This window comes from Ochotona curzoniae, unplaced genomic scaffold (genome assembly GCF_017591425.1).
Source record: "Ochotona curzoniae isolate NIBS_2020 unplaced genomic scaffold, NIBS_Ocur_1.0 scaffold_4505, whole genome shotgun sequence".
Lineage (NCBI taxonomy): Eukaryota > Metazoa > Chordata > Mammalia > Lagomorpha > Ochotonidae > Ochotona > Ochotona curzoniae.
Window position 1 is genome coordinate 11,168,643 of NW_024467118.1, and position 18,296 is coordinate 11,186,938.

The 18,296-nt window shown below is 41.6% G+C and overlaps 1 protein-coding gene across 6 annotated transcripts in view; it reads left to right on the forward strand.

The window, feature by feature from the left end:
- SLIT2 (slit guidance ligand 2) overlaps positions 1-18,296 on the forward strand; it is a 330,053-nt gene that overhangs the window by 311,220 nt on the left and 537 nt on the right. For all 6 annotated transcript variants that reach the window (XM_040966490.1, XM_040966491.1, XM_040966489.1 and 3 more), the window contains 3 exons: positions 11,467-11,621; positions 16,598-16,886; positions 17,020-17,231. In XM_040966490.1, the coding sequence (XP_040822424.1) occupies positions 11,467-11,621; positions 16,598-16,886; positions 17,020-17,231 (656 nt within the window). The remainder of the gene's footprint in view (positions 1-11,466; positions 11,622-16,597; positions 16,887-17,019; positions 17,232-18,296) is intronic.

The window sequence follows — 18,296 nt, forward strand, 5'->3', positions numbered from 1 at the left end:
CTCTATTGTTCTTAATGATCAGGGCAGGGGAGTGGAGGGACCATGTGACTTGGGTAGGCGTTTTTGTCCAATTGTGTGATCTCAATATAGAATATCAGAGAGTAGGTTGTTTATAGGGAACAGAAATTTCTTTGTCCTATGTCTGGAGACTATGAAGGGCAAGGGTCCTGCATCTTCTGTTCACCTGCTGACTGCATTATCTCAAAGCAGGAGACAGAAGGGCGAGAGAGTACGTGTGGCCAGGGTTGAAGAGTTAGCGGAGCCCATCCCTTCATAAGGAATCTACACCTGCAACAGCTAACCAAGAATGGCACTGATCCGTTTGTGATGAAGTCACCTGTTCCCAAGCTAGGAGCCTGCGGGAAACATTCCAACCGTAACAGCAGGGTTTCAGATGCCCTGAGTCTCGGCACCAATGCTCTGTTGTTCCGAACCAAGTTTGAAGGTTCATCTCTCCAAGTGCAGGACTCCAGCCTTCCAGAGGAAGGGCATGGCTCCACAAGCAGGCAGTGATTCCAGAAAGGAAGCCTACATAAACTAAATCAAATGCAAGAAAAGAATAGGTACTCATATTTTCAAGTGTTTTTTAAAAAAACTACATTTTTATGTAAGTGTTCCTCTATTATGGAGAGCCTGGTTGCTGAAAATATCACAAGGAGGATTGTAACGAATAAATTTAAAACAAATGCTTGCAGTAGAACTGCAGCTATTCGATTCTGCCTGAATACTGCCAGGGAGAAACATGGACCCACGTTTATCAGACTCCTTGTTTTGCAAGAAAAGGAAGAAATACAATTTTTAGATTTATTTTTAACTTTTTAAAGTTTGGTGAATCCTTTTAGTTCTTAAGGACCCTAAGGGAGTTTTTCTCCCCTCTTGGTATCAACGTGCATGCTTTAATGCCGAGTACGACTGACAAAACACATCTGTGAGCCAAACACAGGTATCAGGGGTCACAAGTGAAATGGACTTAACTGCAGCTGAAGTGTTGACAGCCGCCTCTGTCTTGGTGGTATTATTCCCACGTGCATAGATGTGCTTTAAAGATCTGCTCATCCAATCTACTCCCTCGTGATAATCCTCGGAAAGTAGATGCCAGTTATAGCCATGCGTGGAACTCTCTTTCCCTTCTGGTGGGGAAGATTAAGAGCAGATAAAACACATAATTTCTGGTTTCCAAGTGAAATACGACAGTCATTTTAGCATAGGAATTAGTGCTAACCATTTGGATATTACCAGGTCTTAAAATGTAGAACCTCTAAGTGTTTCACAACCCATAAAGCAATTTCATAAATGTATGGTTCATGTTTTAATTTTTTGGCGTGTTTTACTTTATGCAGTGAAGCTTTATAAAGTTCTCAGAATCATAGTGAAACTCCAGGGCTAATGTACATTTCCAGACAAGTTGTTGAAAGCCAAGCGATTGTATCCACATGAGAAATTACAAAGCATTTTTTTAGTCATGTTTACTACTGATTTTCCTACCAAGCAGTGGAGGACACCCTGTGGCATTTATGAAAATAACATCATGCTGCTAAAAACGATGTCATTGTCGCACACTCGTTATTGCACACCGCAAGTACGTGTTTCTGTTGGAAGGTCATCTGGAGATAAACAATGTGAAGTGCCGGGCAAACAACTGTTGTTTAAAAAAAAAAGCCAGTTTGTTTATTTTCATTTATTTGAAATGCAGACAGACCAAGAATCATTGGTGTACTTTTTAAATACCCGAGACAGCTAGGGCAGTGCTTGCCAAGGCAGGGGGCGTGTGTGTCATTCTGGCCTACCTACGTCAGTGTCACTTGCTGCTCTTGGGGATTCATGTGAGCAGGAAGCTGAAGCTAAGAACTGGGATTCACAGCACACATGTCAACACAGCATGCATCAATCCCAGGCCACTTAGCCACCATACCCATTGGTCACGGTAGAAAGCAAGGCTTTCAGTCAAAAACAACAACAACAAATAGAGAGGCTTTCCGTCCTGCCTTTCTGTTCATAGCACACCAGTCCGGCAAGCGCTTACATTCCTTTTCTAGTAAAAGACCCCATTCACTAGAACGCAGAAAGACATGCACGGTCTATCTATTTGTATTATTTTACATTCATTGTATATTAGAAAGAAAGTAACAAAGGAGAAAAAAATGAGGAAATTCTGTGTCTGATATTGAAGGATTTCCAAGGCATGATACTTAATTTGAAAAAAAAAAAAAAAGTAATCCGAACAATGTTATCTTTTCATGTTTTTGAATTCAGAAAAGCCAGGCAAGGAAAGAACGGGAAGCGCTATACACAAGCCTTCGCATTGAATGTCATTTGAGGCCACTTTGATTTTTATAATAAAGCACTATCATTATTACTCAAAAATAAAATTGAAGTACTAGAGTAGAGCTCTGAATCCAGCCAGCTTGACTTCAGCCCCAGCTCTGCCGTTCCCTAACTTGGTGTTTTTAGCAAGTTGTATCCACCCTTTGGGACTTATCAGGTAAATGGGGCTAGCAAGGGACAGTGCCATTTTCATGAGTTTGTAGTGACAATTTTATGATTTTCCTTAAAAGCATTTATTTTTTGAGATAACATATTTTTAATTTATAGTGAAAGGTCTGTTGTTTCTGATAAATAAAGATTTCAGTTTTAAAAAAAAAGGACCATTGACCATTAGGGATAGCAGGCCAGGAATATAAACTATAATCAAATGTAAAAAGTGTTATGATTTTGGTTCATACAGAAGCCAGAACTCTGTGTGGCAAGTAGTGGACAGGGGTTGTTACTCTCATCACCAACCCAGAAGGTCCCAAACTGAGGGTTTCTTTCATTAGTTTTACATCAGTTCGGCATCCAGTACACCTTTTTAATGTGTTTCATTGACAGTCTTTATTTCACTGAGACACATTACCAGCTACTTGAGAGGCACAGGTGTCCTGGACTTCCTCTTAACTTATTCTGTCCTTCACCTTCTTGAAAGCATCCGCATCCTTACTCTGTATATAAAGGCCAGAAAATGCCAAGCACCGTATTGCTGGGGACCTTACCAGAGCAGAAAATCTTTTGAGGAAAAGCAACTCTTTTCTATTATAGTAAAACATATAAACAATTCACTGTTGAGAGTCAGCTTTCCTTAGAGTTACTAAATTAATATTTTGCTTGGTTGAAGCAAATTCTCATGTATTGATCATAACATTGTTAAGAGCACACCAGGCTGACATTTTACTTTACCGAAACATCATTTTCTAAACTACAGACTAATAAAACGCTATTGGAGCTTTGTGCATGGACACAGTGGTGTATGTCAGGTGCATCGCTTCAGTTATCTGGTTAGTTTTCAACATGTGGGGAGTTTTAGTAAATGTAAATTTACTAAATGTAAATTTTTAGTAAAAGTAAATTTGTTTTAGTAAATGTGATCTGATAAAATTAAGGAAATCCCTTGAAGAGCACGTGCCAACACAGACTGCTGGGTACCACCACTGGTTTCCTAGTCAGTATGTCTCCTGTGGGCCGGGGAGTATCTGCAGTTCCAGGGCAGGCTGTACTCTGATGGTGCGCTGGACAAACAATGTTTGTGCAATGTGTTTGAGCTGTGCTCTGCGAGCAGTGGGTGACCATTTCTTCCCACACCTAAGGCGCTCCACATCATGCTTCAGCCGTGTTGGAAGTGTTTCCACCGCAGAAACTAGGAGACTACAAATTCCAGCTGCTTTTAGTCTTCCCACCCCATTCCCAAAGGAGCTGGTTATTAAACATTTTGCAACACGTGGCTGTCTATAGGGCTATAATCTGCAGTGACAGAGCTTAAGTCAAGGTCTCTCAATTGAATGACTGTAGTATATGGGACATAAGTCTCTTTTTCTAAGTTTGGAGAACAGCAAAGAATACTGACATGAATGGCTGAATGCATGATGAATGACTGAATGGATGGATGGGTGGATGGATGAGTGGATGGGTGGATGGATGAGTGGATGGGTGGATGGATGAGTGGATGGGTGGGTGAAAGGAAGCCCAAACTTGAAACTTACATCAGTAGTCGGCACTCAGACAAGAATGGAATAATACTTTTTTATTCCAATATAGATTAATAATTTGGTGTCATTAAATGCAATTTTATTGTAGTCTACATAAGAGGAGCTATTTTTTTTAATTAATGAAAATATGTGTTCTTTATATTCAAATTAATTTCATCCTTAAAATCAGACAGTTTCTTTGAAATATAGCCAACTTACTCTTTTTTTTTTCAAGATTTATTTTATTTTGCAAAGTCAGATATACAGAGGCAGAGACACAGAGAGGCAGATCTTCCATCCGATGATTCACTCCCCAAATGAATGAAATGGCCTCTGTTGCGCCAATCCAAAGCCAGGAGCCAGGAACTTCTTCCAGGTCTCCTATGCAGGTGCAGGGTCCCAAGGCTTTGGGCCATCCTCGACTGGTTCCCCAGGCCACAAGCAGACAGCTGAATGGGAAGTGGAGCTGCCAGGATTAGAACCAGCGCCCATATGGGATTCTGGCGCGTTCAAGGCGAGGACTTTAGCCGCTAGGCCACACCACCGGGCCCCCCTAGCTTACTCTTTTGAAATCAGGAAGTTCGAGGGGTCACCTTCTCAGTGTATAGGAATATGCACGCAGTAATCAATTTCCGTTTTTACGGAACCTACAAACTTCAGGAGACTGCTGGCTACTGCTAGGTTTGCTGGGCCACATGGCCTTTGAATTGTGTAACTGACAGGCTCACATTTCACTAAAAAGAACAAAGAAATCCAGCAAAAAGACACTGTTCTGAGGCTTTGTCTCCTGGTAGGCACGCAGGAGACAGATTTGACATGGTCTTATTTTTTTTTTATTTAAGTTAATTTATTTAGAGTAGGTGAATAAATTTCATGTATTTCACAAAGCAGACTTTGAAGCTTGATGATATTTCCCACTTTGCCCGCACACCTGCCCGTGTGCACCACCCACTATCCTCCTTCCTTATTTCTTTATATATATATATATATTTAAATTTTAGCATACTTTTATTTCACTTTATAGTCACAGTCTTCAACAAATAAAGAATAGGAAAAAAAAAACAGACACTGCTCATCAAGAGAGTAGATGAAGAATGTAAGTCATCAGATCTCAAAATACCAATGGTGTTTATATAGATTGTAATTTTTTTTTAAGATTTATTTTATTTTTATTGGAAAGGCGGATATACAGAGAGGAGAGACAGAGGAAGATCTTCCATCCGATGATTCACTCCCCAAGTGAGCGCAAAGGCCAGTGCTGTGCCGATCTGAAGCCAGGAGCCTCTTCCGGGTCTCCCACACGGGTGCAGGGTCCCAAAGCTTTGGGCCGTCCTCGACTGCTTTCCCAGGCCACAGGCAGGGAGCTGGAAGGGAAGCGGGGCTGCCGGGATTAGAACCGATGCCTATATGGAATCCCAGGCGTGCAAGGCAAGGACCTTAACCTCTGCGCCATCGCGTCAGGCCCTAGATTCTAATTTTTTATTTTTTATTAGTTACCACTGATCAGGGAAAACAGACTTGGGAGACTGGAGTATTTCATTAAGTGCAGTGGTTTCTAATGCGGTTCATTTTGTTGCAAAAGATAGCATTTGACTCTTTTTAATGGCTAACTAGTATTCCACAATGCATAGAACACCATTTTACTTTATCCAGTCATCCATTGGTGGACATTTGAGTTAATTCCATCTTACATTGTGAATGGAACTACAAATAACTCTTCCATATGCTGATTTCATTTCATTTGGCTAAAATCTGAAGAGTGGGATGGCTGGAATTTTTGTTTGTTTTTCTTTTTTTTAAAGTAAACCTGCAGCCATTTTTGAAATACCATATATGAAGTCACCACTATTTATCAACTTCTTAACTTCGGTTAAGCTATATCACCTCTTTTGACATCCTTATTCCCTCATCTTGACAATCAAAATATTTTCATGTGTGGCTGTTGAGTACTAGAAGTAAATGAATGGATACCCCTTCTTAGCTCTTGGCACAGGATTGGCTTACTAATAATTAATAAGTGTTTGGTGCTGTTGGTGGCTGATGCAGTCTTTGTTTTTGTCTGTCAAGATGTTTATGAATAAATACCCAGGTGGATACTTGATGGTCTCATGTGAGTCTACAGTTCCGAGAGAGAATGCTTTCTATGTATTTCAGTGTATCAGATTTAAATTAATCTGCTCTAAACGTGCTAATTAAAATATTACATTACTATTAACATATCTCTTGAATTTCAATTCTAAATCTGAAAAGAAATTTTAAAACTTCCAAACATTTGATCTTTACATTTCCATATATACATATATCATTCTATATGTGTGTGTGTATAAATAATATCATGACACATGTATGTATGTCACCTTACTGGCTGAATCTTTTGAAAGACTTAAGCAAGTCAAGTATATTAAATATTCTGTTCCTCATTTGGCTTATTCTTCAATTCAAAGAGATAGGCTGAGGAATTTCTTATCAATAGATGAATATATTGCCAGGTGAAATATCTTCAAGCCCGAATTATCCACAGCTAAGTAGCTGGATTTAATTGTTTCCTGATTCCCTTTCCATTATACAGAATATGTCACAAGACACCGAATATTTTAGTTTTAAGGCCGAAATCTAGAATTTGCATATGCACGAATGAACTGTTAATCTTTACTAAATTTCCGATATGCTTCATGATTAGAAATAGAAATATAAAAGTAGAATAATTCATGTGAATTGCATGGCAAAATCAGACGTTTTAGTCTGGCTCAGAAACTCCCAGTTGCAAAGCACTTTTATTTCTGTAGCAAACTACAGTCGTAGTTGAATTATTTGTTTATTTTGCACATCCATTTGCAGTTTAAAAATGTTAGGAAACAAGATCTCAGGTAATAAATTAGTATCCTAAGACAAAATTACGTAATAGTGGTAATAAATGCAAATTATGTTCCCCATGGAAATGTGCAAAGTGAAGTGCTACTTTCGTGAGTCATCAAATGTATAGTTCTCTGGGGAACTGTGAAAGAGTGTATCGGTACTTACGGAAATCTGAAAGGATGCTGTGCTAAACAAGGCTTTGGAGAAGATGACTCTGGAAGACTGGAAAGTTAGCCAAGGCAGTGAGAGCAGACAGCTCTCAAAGGGTCGATCCATGCTTTATTGTAAAAGTGTATGTAAACAGAGGAGTTTTAAATGTGTCTGAATTTAGCTCATGCCATGGTAGATAGTGTGTAACACCAGGCTAGACTATTCTTAATTCTGGTGGAGTCTCTTCACTCCTCATCCACCCAAGATCATCTCTGAAAGGAAAAAATGTAAGTCTTACCTCTTAAAAGGCCAAGGTGAGACCTTGCTTAATTCTAGGAAGATTTGTACAGAATTCAGATCACCACTGATAGATTCTGGAATGAATACATTAAGTCTTTAGACCTTTTGGGGAAGGAAAAAAAAAAAGCTAGTCTGAATCTAACAACTAAAATAAAATCCAGAGTACATTCTCAAATCCATATACTTCACATGCATTTGTGTAATCTTTAATTTCCCATTACAATCTTTTTATATAATTCAATGATTTTTCATAACTATGCCAAATTTGTGGTTAACAGAAGTTTCTTTGCAAAATAACTTCATAAATGGCTGTTTAGGAGACATATCACCTATTGGAGGCTTAATTGGTGATGAGAATGCACCTCTTGGCACTCTTCTGATTTTTGCTGAAAAGATGGAATATAATAAATAAGAGAATATAAACTTACGGCACTTGGCTTCAAATCTGGTTTATCCGCTATCTGGATCACTTTGAGTAAGTGCCCAACCTTAAGCACCGTGTTGTGAGGCTTAAGAGTAGATTATGTGTGAGGCTCTTACAGCAACACTTTTCTTTAATATGTACTACATAATTATTTGCTCTTAACATTTGCTTTTCTCTGGTGAGAGGTGAAAATAGCCCACAGAAAAAATAGCCAAAGATCACAATAACCCATCCTGTGAGGGTTTCCTCAAAGAAACAAACTATATATTCTAATTGTAATCTATCCCCCTTGCGTTTTTTTAACATGCACTAAACTTCTACCCTCACCAGCCACTTTACTGGATACATTAAAATATAGAAATAAAAATTTGCCCCGACTTTTTAGTTGCTGATGATCAGTGAGAGTTATAGGCAAGAACTCAATAAGAAACAGGAAAGGAGCTCAGAGTCGATGAACAGTAAATATTCAAACTGATGGTAAAGCTACTGCCTCTCTGGTCTGAGCTGCACCAGTCACCTAGGATGTATAAAACCCTAAAGGTCTCAGCTCACTCAGCTGTACCTCCATCACCCTCAATGACAGGGACATGCCTCAATGGAGACGTCTGAGAACTACGTGTGATCAAGAACCCATGGCTCAGTATGCACACAGGCCTTATAATCCAATAAGAGCCAGCACTCATAGATCATCATCATACAGAATAACTTACAGAGGAGCACATGAATAGAAAGAAGATAAAAACTAATTAATTTCTACCCTGTCTTGCTATATATTTATTCCAATGCTTTATTATTTCTGTAAGAATTTTATTTATTTAGAAAGTGGAGTTACAGAGAGAGGGAGAAGGAGAGACAGAGAAATCTTCCATCTACTTGTTTACTCCCCATATGGCTGCTAAGGCTGGGGCTGGGCCTGGCTAAACACAAGAACTTCTTCCCAAGTGCTTGGGCCATCCTATGCTGCTTTCCCAGGAGCATTGACCCAGAATTGGATTGGAAGTGAAGCAGCAGAGACTCAAACCTGGGCTCCCTGGATCTTGGAGCTGTAGGCGCTGATGGAACCAGCTATGTCACAATGCCAGCCCCTTCAACACTTTAAAACTTATACTAGTTTGAATAAGACATGCCACAAAAAACTCATGTCTGTGCTGGCCTTCAAGCACTATCTAAGATGTAAATCAACTATACTGTGCATTTTTTAAAAATTCATTTCATGTAGATCTCAAATTAACTGTAAAAGGAGAAATATTTATTAGCATTTACTAAAAATTAAGTTGAATTTTATGAATAATTAAGCAATTTATCTATGATTCAATACTTAATAAACACAGTCTGAATGGAAATTCAAGTTTATCTGACAGCAAAATGTATATGCTTAACCACTAGCTCATATTACTACTGAGCATATCCATTAGAAGGGTTATATTCAAGGTTATAACAGTTGGTAAGCGAAGTGATTGTCAAGTCGGTCATTTCCTCTGCCATTTTTCACAGCCTTAAATGTTCAAATAATTCATATGTAGAAGGGAGAATTGCTGATTGACACATCTAACATTTTTACTTTTGATCTCATCAGTTATTGAAGGCCAAATAAATAGAAAGAGGCAGAGACACAGAGAGGGATTTTCCATCCATCCTTGCACTCTGAGAATCCCTCACAACAACCAGAGCTGAGCCAGGAGCTCAGGGCTCAATCCAGGGCCCCAGGATACTTGTTAGGGACCCAAATAATTGCCTCATCTCTTGCCTCTGCTGTGTGTATTAGAAAGAAATTGGATCAGAAGCAGTGTTGTAAACTGAACCTGGGATCCTATGAGAGATGTGTGTGTCCCAGACAGAAGCTTACTCTCTGCACTGTAACATGTGTTTGGTAAAAGTTGGAAGGCTGTCAGAGACTCACAAACATGTGGATTCCTCTAACCACTTTAGACAAGTGACCTTCAAATATTTTCAGATGATTTCAGAATCCTTCATACTGTTTCCAAATCAAATAACATTTTCTACTCTGTCAGCAAAAGGTAAAATGTGATTAAATTCAAGTGATAAGAATCATGCAGAAATGTTAATACAAAATTATTATTATTTTCCAGGCTTGCCCTTTTGGCAAATTTAAATAGCAGGACATGATGATGTAAGCAGTCATCTTGTTTAGGAAGTGTTAGCTATTCTCATCTGGAAACATTTCGTATGCTCCCATATTTCCGTTTCTGAACCTTCCTCAGCCTTTCTGCTCAATATGCCAGATTGCTAGACATCTAACTTCTGTAATTTATGTTTTGACCTTAACTTACCTTATGTCACTTTCTGCCTGTGCAGTCACAGTGTGTTGCTGCCCCCACACTCCACATTTGGGCCTCTTTGCTTCCTTTGTCTTAATTTCTTTTTAGCCTGTTTTCAGTATTAGAGATAGGATTACTAATTCCCTGTTAAACCATGTAACATTTACTTCCTAAACTGCAGCCAATTTTATTCGTTGATCCTCCTTTTCCTTTTGCCTTAGTTTTTTATTCAGTCTTGTCCATCTTAGGAAGGTCTGTTTTCTCAAAATAGAGGACAGAAGTGGTCATGTTTAGATCTGACCCTTAAAGTTATAGAAGAGAAACTGCAGATTCCGTGTCCTTCTTTGCTCTCCATCCCCGACTGTGAACCTTCTCCTGTGTGCCGTTCCTCCCCTTGACTTAGCAAAGGCTTCTGCATGGTAGCATCATGAAGTCAGGCACTCTTCTGAGAAAAGCAGAGGAATTGAGTATACAAGTGACTTTCCGAAAGCCCACAGAACCTGGAATTAAATGTGTGTAAAACTTTCATCATAGCTTTTTTCCATGATGCATACTTTGAGCACTTTGAAGACTCCTCATGTCATCAATTAACAAATTTCAAAAAACAAACCAACGGATGAGTGTTGTGGCACAAAAGGTTAAACCACTGCTTGGGACACACACATATAGCAGTGCCAGTTCAAAGCCCAGCCACTCTGCTTCTGGTCCAGCACCCTGCGAACATGCCTGAGATGTAGATGATGGCTCAGGTGAATGAATGCCTGCCACCTGCATGGGACTCCTAGAGATGGTCAGCTCCTGGCTTCCTCGCGGCCTTGCCCAGTCTGTTGCAGCCATTTGGTTGATGATTTAACCAAAATCTTTTTCCTTTCCCTGCCCTCTCTTTACATTCCCTTTCCTTCCCTCTACCCCTTTCCCCTCTCTGCCTCTGTCAGTCTGCTTTTCAAAAATAAATAACTTCTTTAAAAAAAAAGTGAGAAGACTCTACCATGTTGTTCTTGTATCTCTGTGTATTTTTTTCTAAGTTCTATTGCACAACGTCATTAGGGCACAAGCCGGCTCTCCCTGACATCAGTGTCTATGGAGTACATTTGGCATAGGAGTAGCTTGCTTGTCTTCCTAATGCTGTTTGGAATAACAAACAGCATATCAAAAATGGAACTTTGTGACATTTAAAGGCAGTTGTATAAATTATTCTTTATAATTTCTGCTCCTGGAGAGAATGTGGCCAGATAATGATTAAATGCGCCGATTTCCGTATCTCCCAGTGGGAAAACAAATTTGCTTAGTAGTCAGTCTTTGGGAAGTTTAAATCGATTGTGTTTCCTTGAAAATATCCTTTTTAAAAAAGTCAACCAATGTTCATTATCTACTTTAGTGTGAGAGAGGATTTATATTTGAACTCCTGTCCATGACTGAAGAGGGAACACAAGGCCCAGCTGAGCGTTTTCTCTTGCAGTGTGGAGACGATCAACGATGGGAACTTCCACATCGTGGAGCTGCTTGCCCTGGATCAGAGTCTCTCCCTCTCCGTGGATGGGGGCAGCCCCAAAGTCATCACCAACCTGTCAAAGCAGTCCACTCTGAATTTTGACTCCCCACTCTACGTAGGAGGTAAGCCCTCTTCCCAAGGGTCTCCACAGCCTGTGAAGGCCAGCCTAGAGGAATTCTGAGATTATGACCCCTGGTGCTGTGGTGAGCAGTTACCAAAGAGCCCTATGCATAGCTGTCAGGGCCCCAGGATTGTGGCTCCAACTCACATTGGGGGGGTGGAAGATATCAACCAGTATTGCTTTTGTGTCTGTCATATTCCGGGTCGTTTACGTCTCCTGTCCTTCATTCTTATCGTTGACATGGTCTTTAGGAAAAGGGATTTGTTTAAACAATGAAGACAATGATAAAACAAGGTCAACGCAAGCTGAGAAGTGAGCGAGCCAATTCCGCTCCCCAAGGAGGTCAGCCCAACCTGCTCAGATGATACCATACTGGCATTTCTGCATTACCTCTTGCTCATTCATGCAGATATCAGAACAGCCATCCATAAAATTTGATAAAAGAATGAACAAATGAAATGTACCAGTTGTATTGGGGTAGCACAAAGTAGTTTTGTTTAGCTAAGACCTTAAAATTTAAAAAAAAAAATAGACTTGGAAAGGTAGATTAGACTTAATATAGCAATGTGAAGACTCCCAGCTTAATTTCTAAACAGGAAGAAAGCAGATGAGGGACAGAGGGACCTAAACATGGAACACAAATTTGGGGGTCCACTACATGAATACTCCTACTCTTTCCTCTAAATAGAGATGACATTGGAAAATCTGGGAACAAAAACTAGTAGTGTTGAATTGAGACACATGGTCTGTTCCTTTCCCAGGCACATTAGCAGGGAGCTGGAACAGAAGAGAAGCAGTAGAACTTTGAAGTAGAACTTCAATATTGGACATGGACACCATGGGTAGGAGTGAGCCCACTGTGCCATATTGCCAGTCAATGTGGTTATCAAAATCATAATACTTTGATGAGTTTCAATCTTTAGAAACAGTTCAATGGCTTTGGTTTGATCATTTCATCATACTGAGCAGCTAAGACATGAAGGGAATTAAAGGACACACAAAGGGTTGGAAAAGGACACACAGGGTTGGAAAAGCAGTGTGTCTTATTCCCAGGGAAATAAGAAATGCAGATCCATCTTCAGGTAACTCAATGCATTGTAATTAGGGTATTACACAGTGAGCCTACTCAGCAAGAAGACAGATCCAGTTGCTTGATGATAATGCATTATGAGACTCAGTAAAAAAATAAATAAAAAGCAAAAGCTAGGCCTGGTGCAATGGCATTGTGGCTAAATTTTTGCCTTGCATGCAAGGAGATCCCATATGGACACCAGTTCATATCTCAACGACCCCACTTCCCATCCAGCTCCCTGCTTCTGGCCTGGGAAAGCAGTCGAGGATAGTCCAAAGCCTTGGGCCCCAACACCTATGTGGGAGACTCAGAGGAAGTTCCTGGGTCCTGACTTTGGATGGGCTAGCTTCAACTGTTGCGGCCACCTGGGGAGTGAATCAGTGGATGGAAAATCTTTCTCTTTGTCTCTCCTTCTCTGTAAATCTGCCTTTTCTATAAAAACAAATTTAAAAATTAAAAAAAAGCGAAAGCTTTCCAATCTTGCTTACATTCCTGTTGACAGAGTTCCTTGGGAATATGTGCAGAAGGTTGTACATGCACCTGTGATTTCAGTGGAAGAAGTAAATTATAAATTATTAAACATTTGCTATGTGCTCAGCACACTGCTTCTTTTAGTCTTATTCTCAGAGACCTTGAGAAGTAGATATTATTTTGTTCCAATGCCCCTGTGGCACAGCCTCAAATACTTTATATCACTTGCCCCAGTTCACAAGGTCACTGCATGATAGATACCTCCTGAAATTGCGGATTTGTCTGACTACAAAGTGACCAGCATCACCACTCACTTCGTAATGTAAAATTGAATGTGAAACAATTGTTAGTTTTGTTACTATGTGTTGTCTATTGCTAAATCTGTTCTTCATTTGACTTCTATGCTTTCATTGGAAGCCATTTTAGTAAATCTCTTAAAACCTTATCGTACTATGGTACAAAAAGGAGTATTAATATGAAACAGGATTATGTAAATCAAAACATTTTTCAGGAAAGGGAAAAAATGTTTTGAGCTCTAAAATGAAAAATATTATTCCTTATAAGGATGGAAAGTGTGGAAGAATCCAGACAGAGTCTCCGCCCACTGGGGCCTGAAGGAATCCAGGAATGACCCATCTTTACTTCCAGAAAACGCATTTGCCCCATCCTTCCAGCTCAGAATGTAATCTCAGTGGTGATTCAGGTTAAACAAAGCACATACAAATGCTGCCTGCCCTGTAGCAAGGGCATGAGAAGCAGTTAGCGAAGGGAGCCTCCCTTTGGAGCAACACCGTTCCTGAGGTCTCCCAGAGCCAGTGTGCTCTGGCCAAGTGGAAACATGGTTTACCTCGCTTGCTAGGCTGGCAGCTGCCCGTGGTGCTGGCTTCACGTGCCACCAGATCATTCTTCGTGATTTTCTGTAGAACAGCCCAATTCGAACAATTATTACCCCTGGGGAACGGCAGGACAAACCCAGAGGTCCACACATGTGTCACACAACACCTCTCAGTGCCCCACTGGACACAGAACCTCAATCATGATACTTGATTATGATTTTAAAGCATGTAGAACTTCTTCAGGCTAATTTTTTTCTTCTGAATTATCTGTGGATAGATTGAAAACCAGGTAAGGTCTTTGACATAAACTAAGGCCTAAAAGACAAGTTATAACCCACTTGCAACTCATCAATTAGAATGCAGTTGCCAGTCCCACATGAGAAGATTCAGACTAAGTGTCAATCTTGTGAAAGCCTGTTGAAAGTCAAGTATAGGGCCTGGCGGCGTGGCCTAGTGGCTAAAGTCCTCACCTTGAATGCTCTGGGATCCCATATGGGTGCTGGTCCTAATCCCAGCAGCTCCACTTCCCATCCAGCTCCCTGCTTGTGGCCTGGGAAAGCAGTTGAGGACGGTCCAAAAAGTCTTGGGACCCTGCACCTGCGTGGGAGACCTGGAAGAGGCTCATGGCTCCTGGCTTTGGATTGGCACAGCTCTGGCCATTGCAGTCACGTGGGGAGTAAATCATCAGATGGAAGATCTTCCTCTCTGTCTCTTCTCCTCTCTCTGTATATTTGACTTTGCAATAAAAATAAATCTTTTTTTAAGAAAAGAAAGTCAAATATATATGGGAAGTTTGAATATTTTCACCGACAACTGACCATAATCAATGCTAGTTCTTGCCTAATTGTTAGTTTTGGAACTAAAAGAAATTTATTTATCATTTAATTTGTTATTACTTGGAACTTCACCACTCAATGTTGTGTCTTGACATGCTCACTTAAGAGCATCGTATCACCATCATAACGAACTATTAAATATGGTCTGGGGAGACAGTGTTTCCCTCTGAATAAAGTGCTGTAAATCTGGCGTTAAAGCCCATGTGATTATGAAGGATAAATATAATTGTTAGGAGGAGTTGCCCTACAGCTAGTAATTTCCAATCTAGTCCTGTCCTGAGAATGGCCAGTGTCTTCCTGTTGACCTTGTCCTTACAAAGCAAGCCGATTTCCAAGGTCAGAAGGTGTAAGCCCATACTCATGAGATGTTCAAACAGCAATAGTTCCGTTGCTGTCTGTGCACGTGTCCCCACAGACCGCCTGCATCAGAGTTACTGAGCTGCATGTCAACATGGAGCTTTCTGTGCTTGAGCCATTGCTATAGGCCCAGACGCTGAGGATGCAATCATGTGCCTTTGATGATTTCTGTGTCAACAGCTTGGAAGCAATAGCTCTGGCGACCCTGCCGCAAGTGAGAAAACTAAGCCCCAGAGGGGGCAAGTGCCTGGCCAAGTACATGCAGAACCAAAAATAAAGACTCAACTTCCATGTAGTGTTTTTGCCCACCCTGCAGCTTGACCTTGGTGCCTTCAAAGACTCAAATGGGAATCTTATGAATTTAAAAGTGGACAGTCACAAGGCAAAGTGTTGTGATTCTTGTGTTTTATAAACATCAGCCCTTCTGGAGAGCGAAAGCCGAGGTGGAACCTCCAGCCGCTGGCTCATAGTCCAGGCCCGACAGGGGCACGAGCTGCATGTGGACGGAAAGCTGCTCTGAAGGCCTCCAGCCCCTCCCCTACCCCGCAGTGACCTGGACCACTGCCTCATGTAGGATGCTGTCCAGGAGCTATTTCAGGATCTGGCTTGGGCAGTGGAAAGATTCCTCACTTTTGCCAAAATGAAGATTACCAAATGATTTTCAGTAGTGGTATGTCTGTATACAAAGATTGCAAATGCTAGGTTAAGGAATTTCTTCTCTGTTCCCAAATTCTTAAAATACGAGGCCCTCGCTCTCGATTAACAAGGGGAAGTGTGATGCCAAGGAAGAGATGCCCTGATAAGAATCAAGGATGAGTGTTTCCATTGCTGATATCCCATTGAGCCAAGTCACACGTGGTGAGCTGGACTAGCCTCTGACTTAGAACTTTGCAGTCCCAAGGTAAATGGTGACTGTGAACCCATGCTCTCCCTCTCTGAAACTTGATGGACAGAGCCCTAACTCTAGGCAGAGAGAATTCTTCTCTTGAGCAGAACGTGGACCTGAGCATTCCGAGTGACATTACACACATCGCTCCAGCTCTGGACCCTGACTCCAGCATCACAGACTGCATGCTGCTTCTGGCCTAGTATCTGGAGCAGTGCTTAGGGAGAGAAAGTGCTGATCCATCCCCCAACTTAACCTTTTGCTGCAGTGCTTTTGCTGCTAGGTTTTCTGCACAGATGTATCTGAGTGAAGTTTGGTTTACAGCTGACCTCCAGCAATCATTTATTCTGTTTATGCACCAGAACTTCATATTTCAGAATACACATTGCACGCCTTACCTTGCCCATGTATCTCGATTCCATTGATCTAGGGTGAGGTGTCAAGTATTAACATTTTTTGATGACAAATGCCTGAGAAGCGCACAAAGAACCTGACCTCCCATGTGGTATGCTTCCCCAGGAATACCCGGGAAAAGCAATGTGGCATCCCTGCGCCAGGCCCCTGGCCAGAATGGGACCAGCTTCCACGGCTGCATCCGGAACCTTTACATCAACAGTGAACTGCAGGACTTCCGAAAAGTGCCCATGCAAACAGGCATCCTGCCCGGCTGTGAGCCATGCCACAAGAAGGTGTGTGCCCATGGCGTGTGCCGGCCCAGCAGTCACTCTGGCTTCACCTGCGAGTGTGAGGAAGGATGGATGGGACCCCTCTGTGACCAGCAGACCAATGATCCTTGTATTAGAAACAAGTAAGTTCAACTCTGTGGATAGTTCACATGTTCTGTATGCAAAGCGAGTTCCGAGAAAGGAGAGCAGTCCGCAGGAGACTCGTTGCCTCCATACATTCTTACTTCTCTTTGCTGATTGCATCTGTCCCTACAGATGTGTGCATGGTACCTGCTTGCCCATCAATGCGTTCTCCTATAGTTGCAAATGCCTGGAGGGCCACGGAGGTGTCCTCTGTGATGAGGAAGAAGATCTTTTTAACCCATGCCAGGCCATCAAATGTAAGCACGGGAAGTGCAGGCTCTCCGGACTCGGCCAGCCCTACTGTGAATGCAGCAGCGGCTATACTGGCGACAGCTGCGATCGAGGTAAGCCAGCCCAGCGGCACCTCCCGCTCCTCACAAAGCCACGTCTCGGAAGACAGACACGGAGAGGGGGGTGATGGAGGCAAACCTGCAAGGGTGGGAGCAGAATTAAGGAGGCGAGCCTGAGAGAGATAGAAAGAAAGCTACATGGAGAGTGAAACAGACAGGAAGAAGGAGAGAAAGCGGTTGGGAGGACACCAGGTCTTTGTGCGGCTGCTGTGGATTTATAGCCGAGGCTTCTGAATGCACCAATGTGAATCGTCCCACCCCTCCAGCACAAGGTTTTACAGGATCCAGATGCCTTCTCACAGCTGGATTGGACCTGAAGATTCTCCTGTTTATCTTACATAGGAGCTCACCTACTTTACTCTTAGCTTACCAGGCTGTGCACCTCCCTGTGTGTTTTAATAATTGGTCATCTGGCACTGTGAAGATGGAGCTGCAAATTCTGCTGGGCTCCTGAACAGACTCACCGCTGACCTTAGCATGTGCTGGCTGATCGCAGCGTTTTGCGCAGGTGAGAGGGGTGGACGTGCTCTGGGTTCGGAGCCCCCCTCCACCTCTCTCCTTTGTCTGTCCAATCGGAACCTGCCTTCCCTCCAGCTGCCATGGGTTTTGTTTTGTGTATCAGAGGATGAGACAAGAGGAACGTGCCCATGGAAGCGTTTAGCAGATGTCTCTCTTTTTTTTTAACTACTTCATCCTAGGGTAATTTATGAAGTTAGTGGAATGTTACTTGTATTAAGTAACAGATTGGATAATATTAAACTCCGGGCCTAATAAATTAAATTGCATACTCTCTGAAACTGCTCCCTCTGGTAAACAAAACCAGCTGTTACTAGTGTAAAAACCCAAGATGTGTATTTTTTTTCCCTCTTTTTTTTTCAATAAAGCAATAGATTTAGGAATCCAATTTTCTTGTCATTGCAACAGTGTTGTATTTATAGTCTGTATATATAGTGCTTGCTTTACTGAAAATAAGAGCAAAAGAAAAAGCTTTTCAAAGATGAGGCAGTGCCACCAGGCGATCATGTGAATTACGCACATACACCAACAACAGTATTTGCA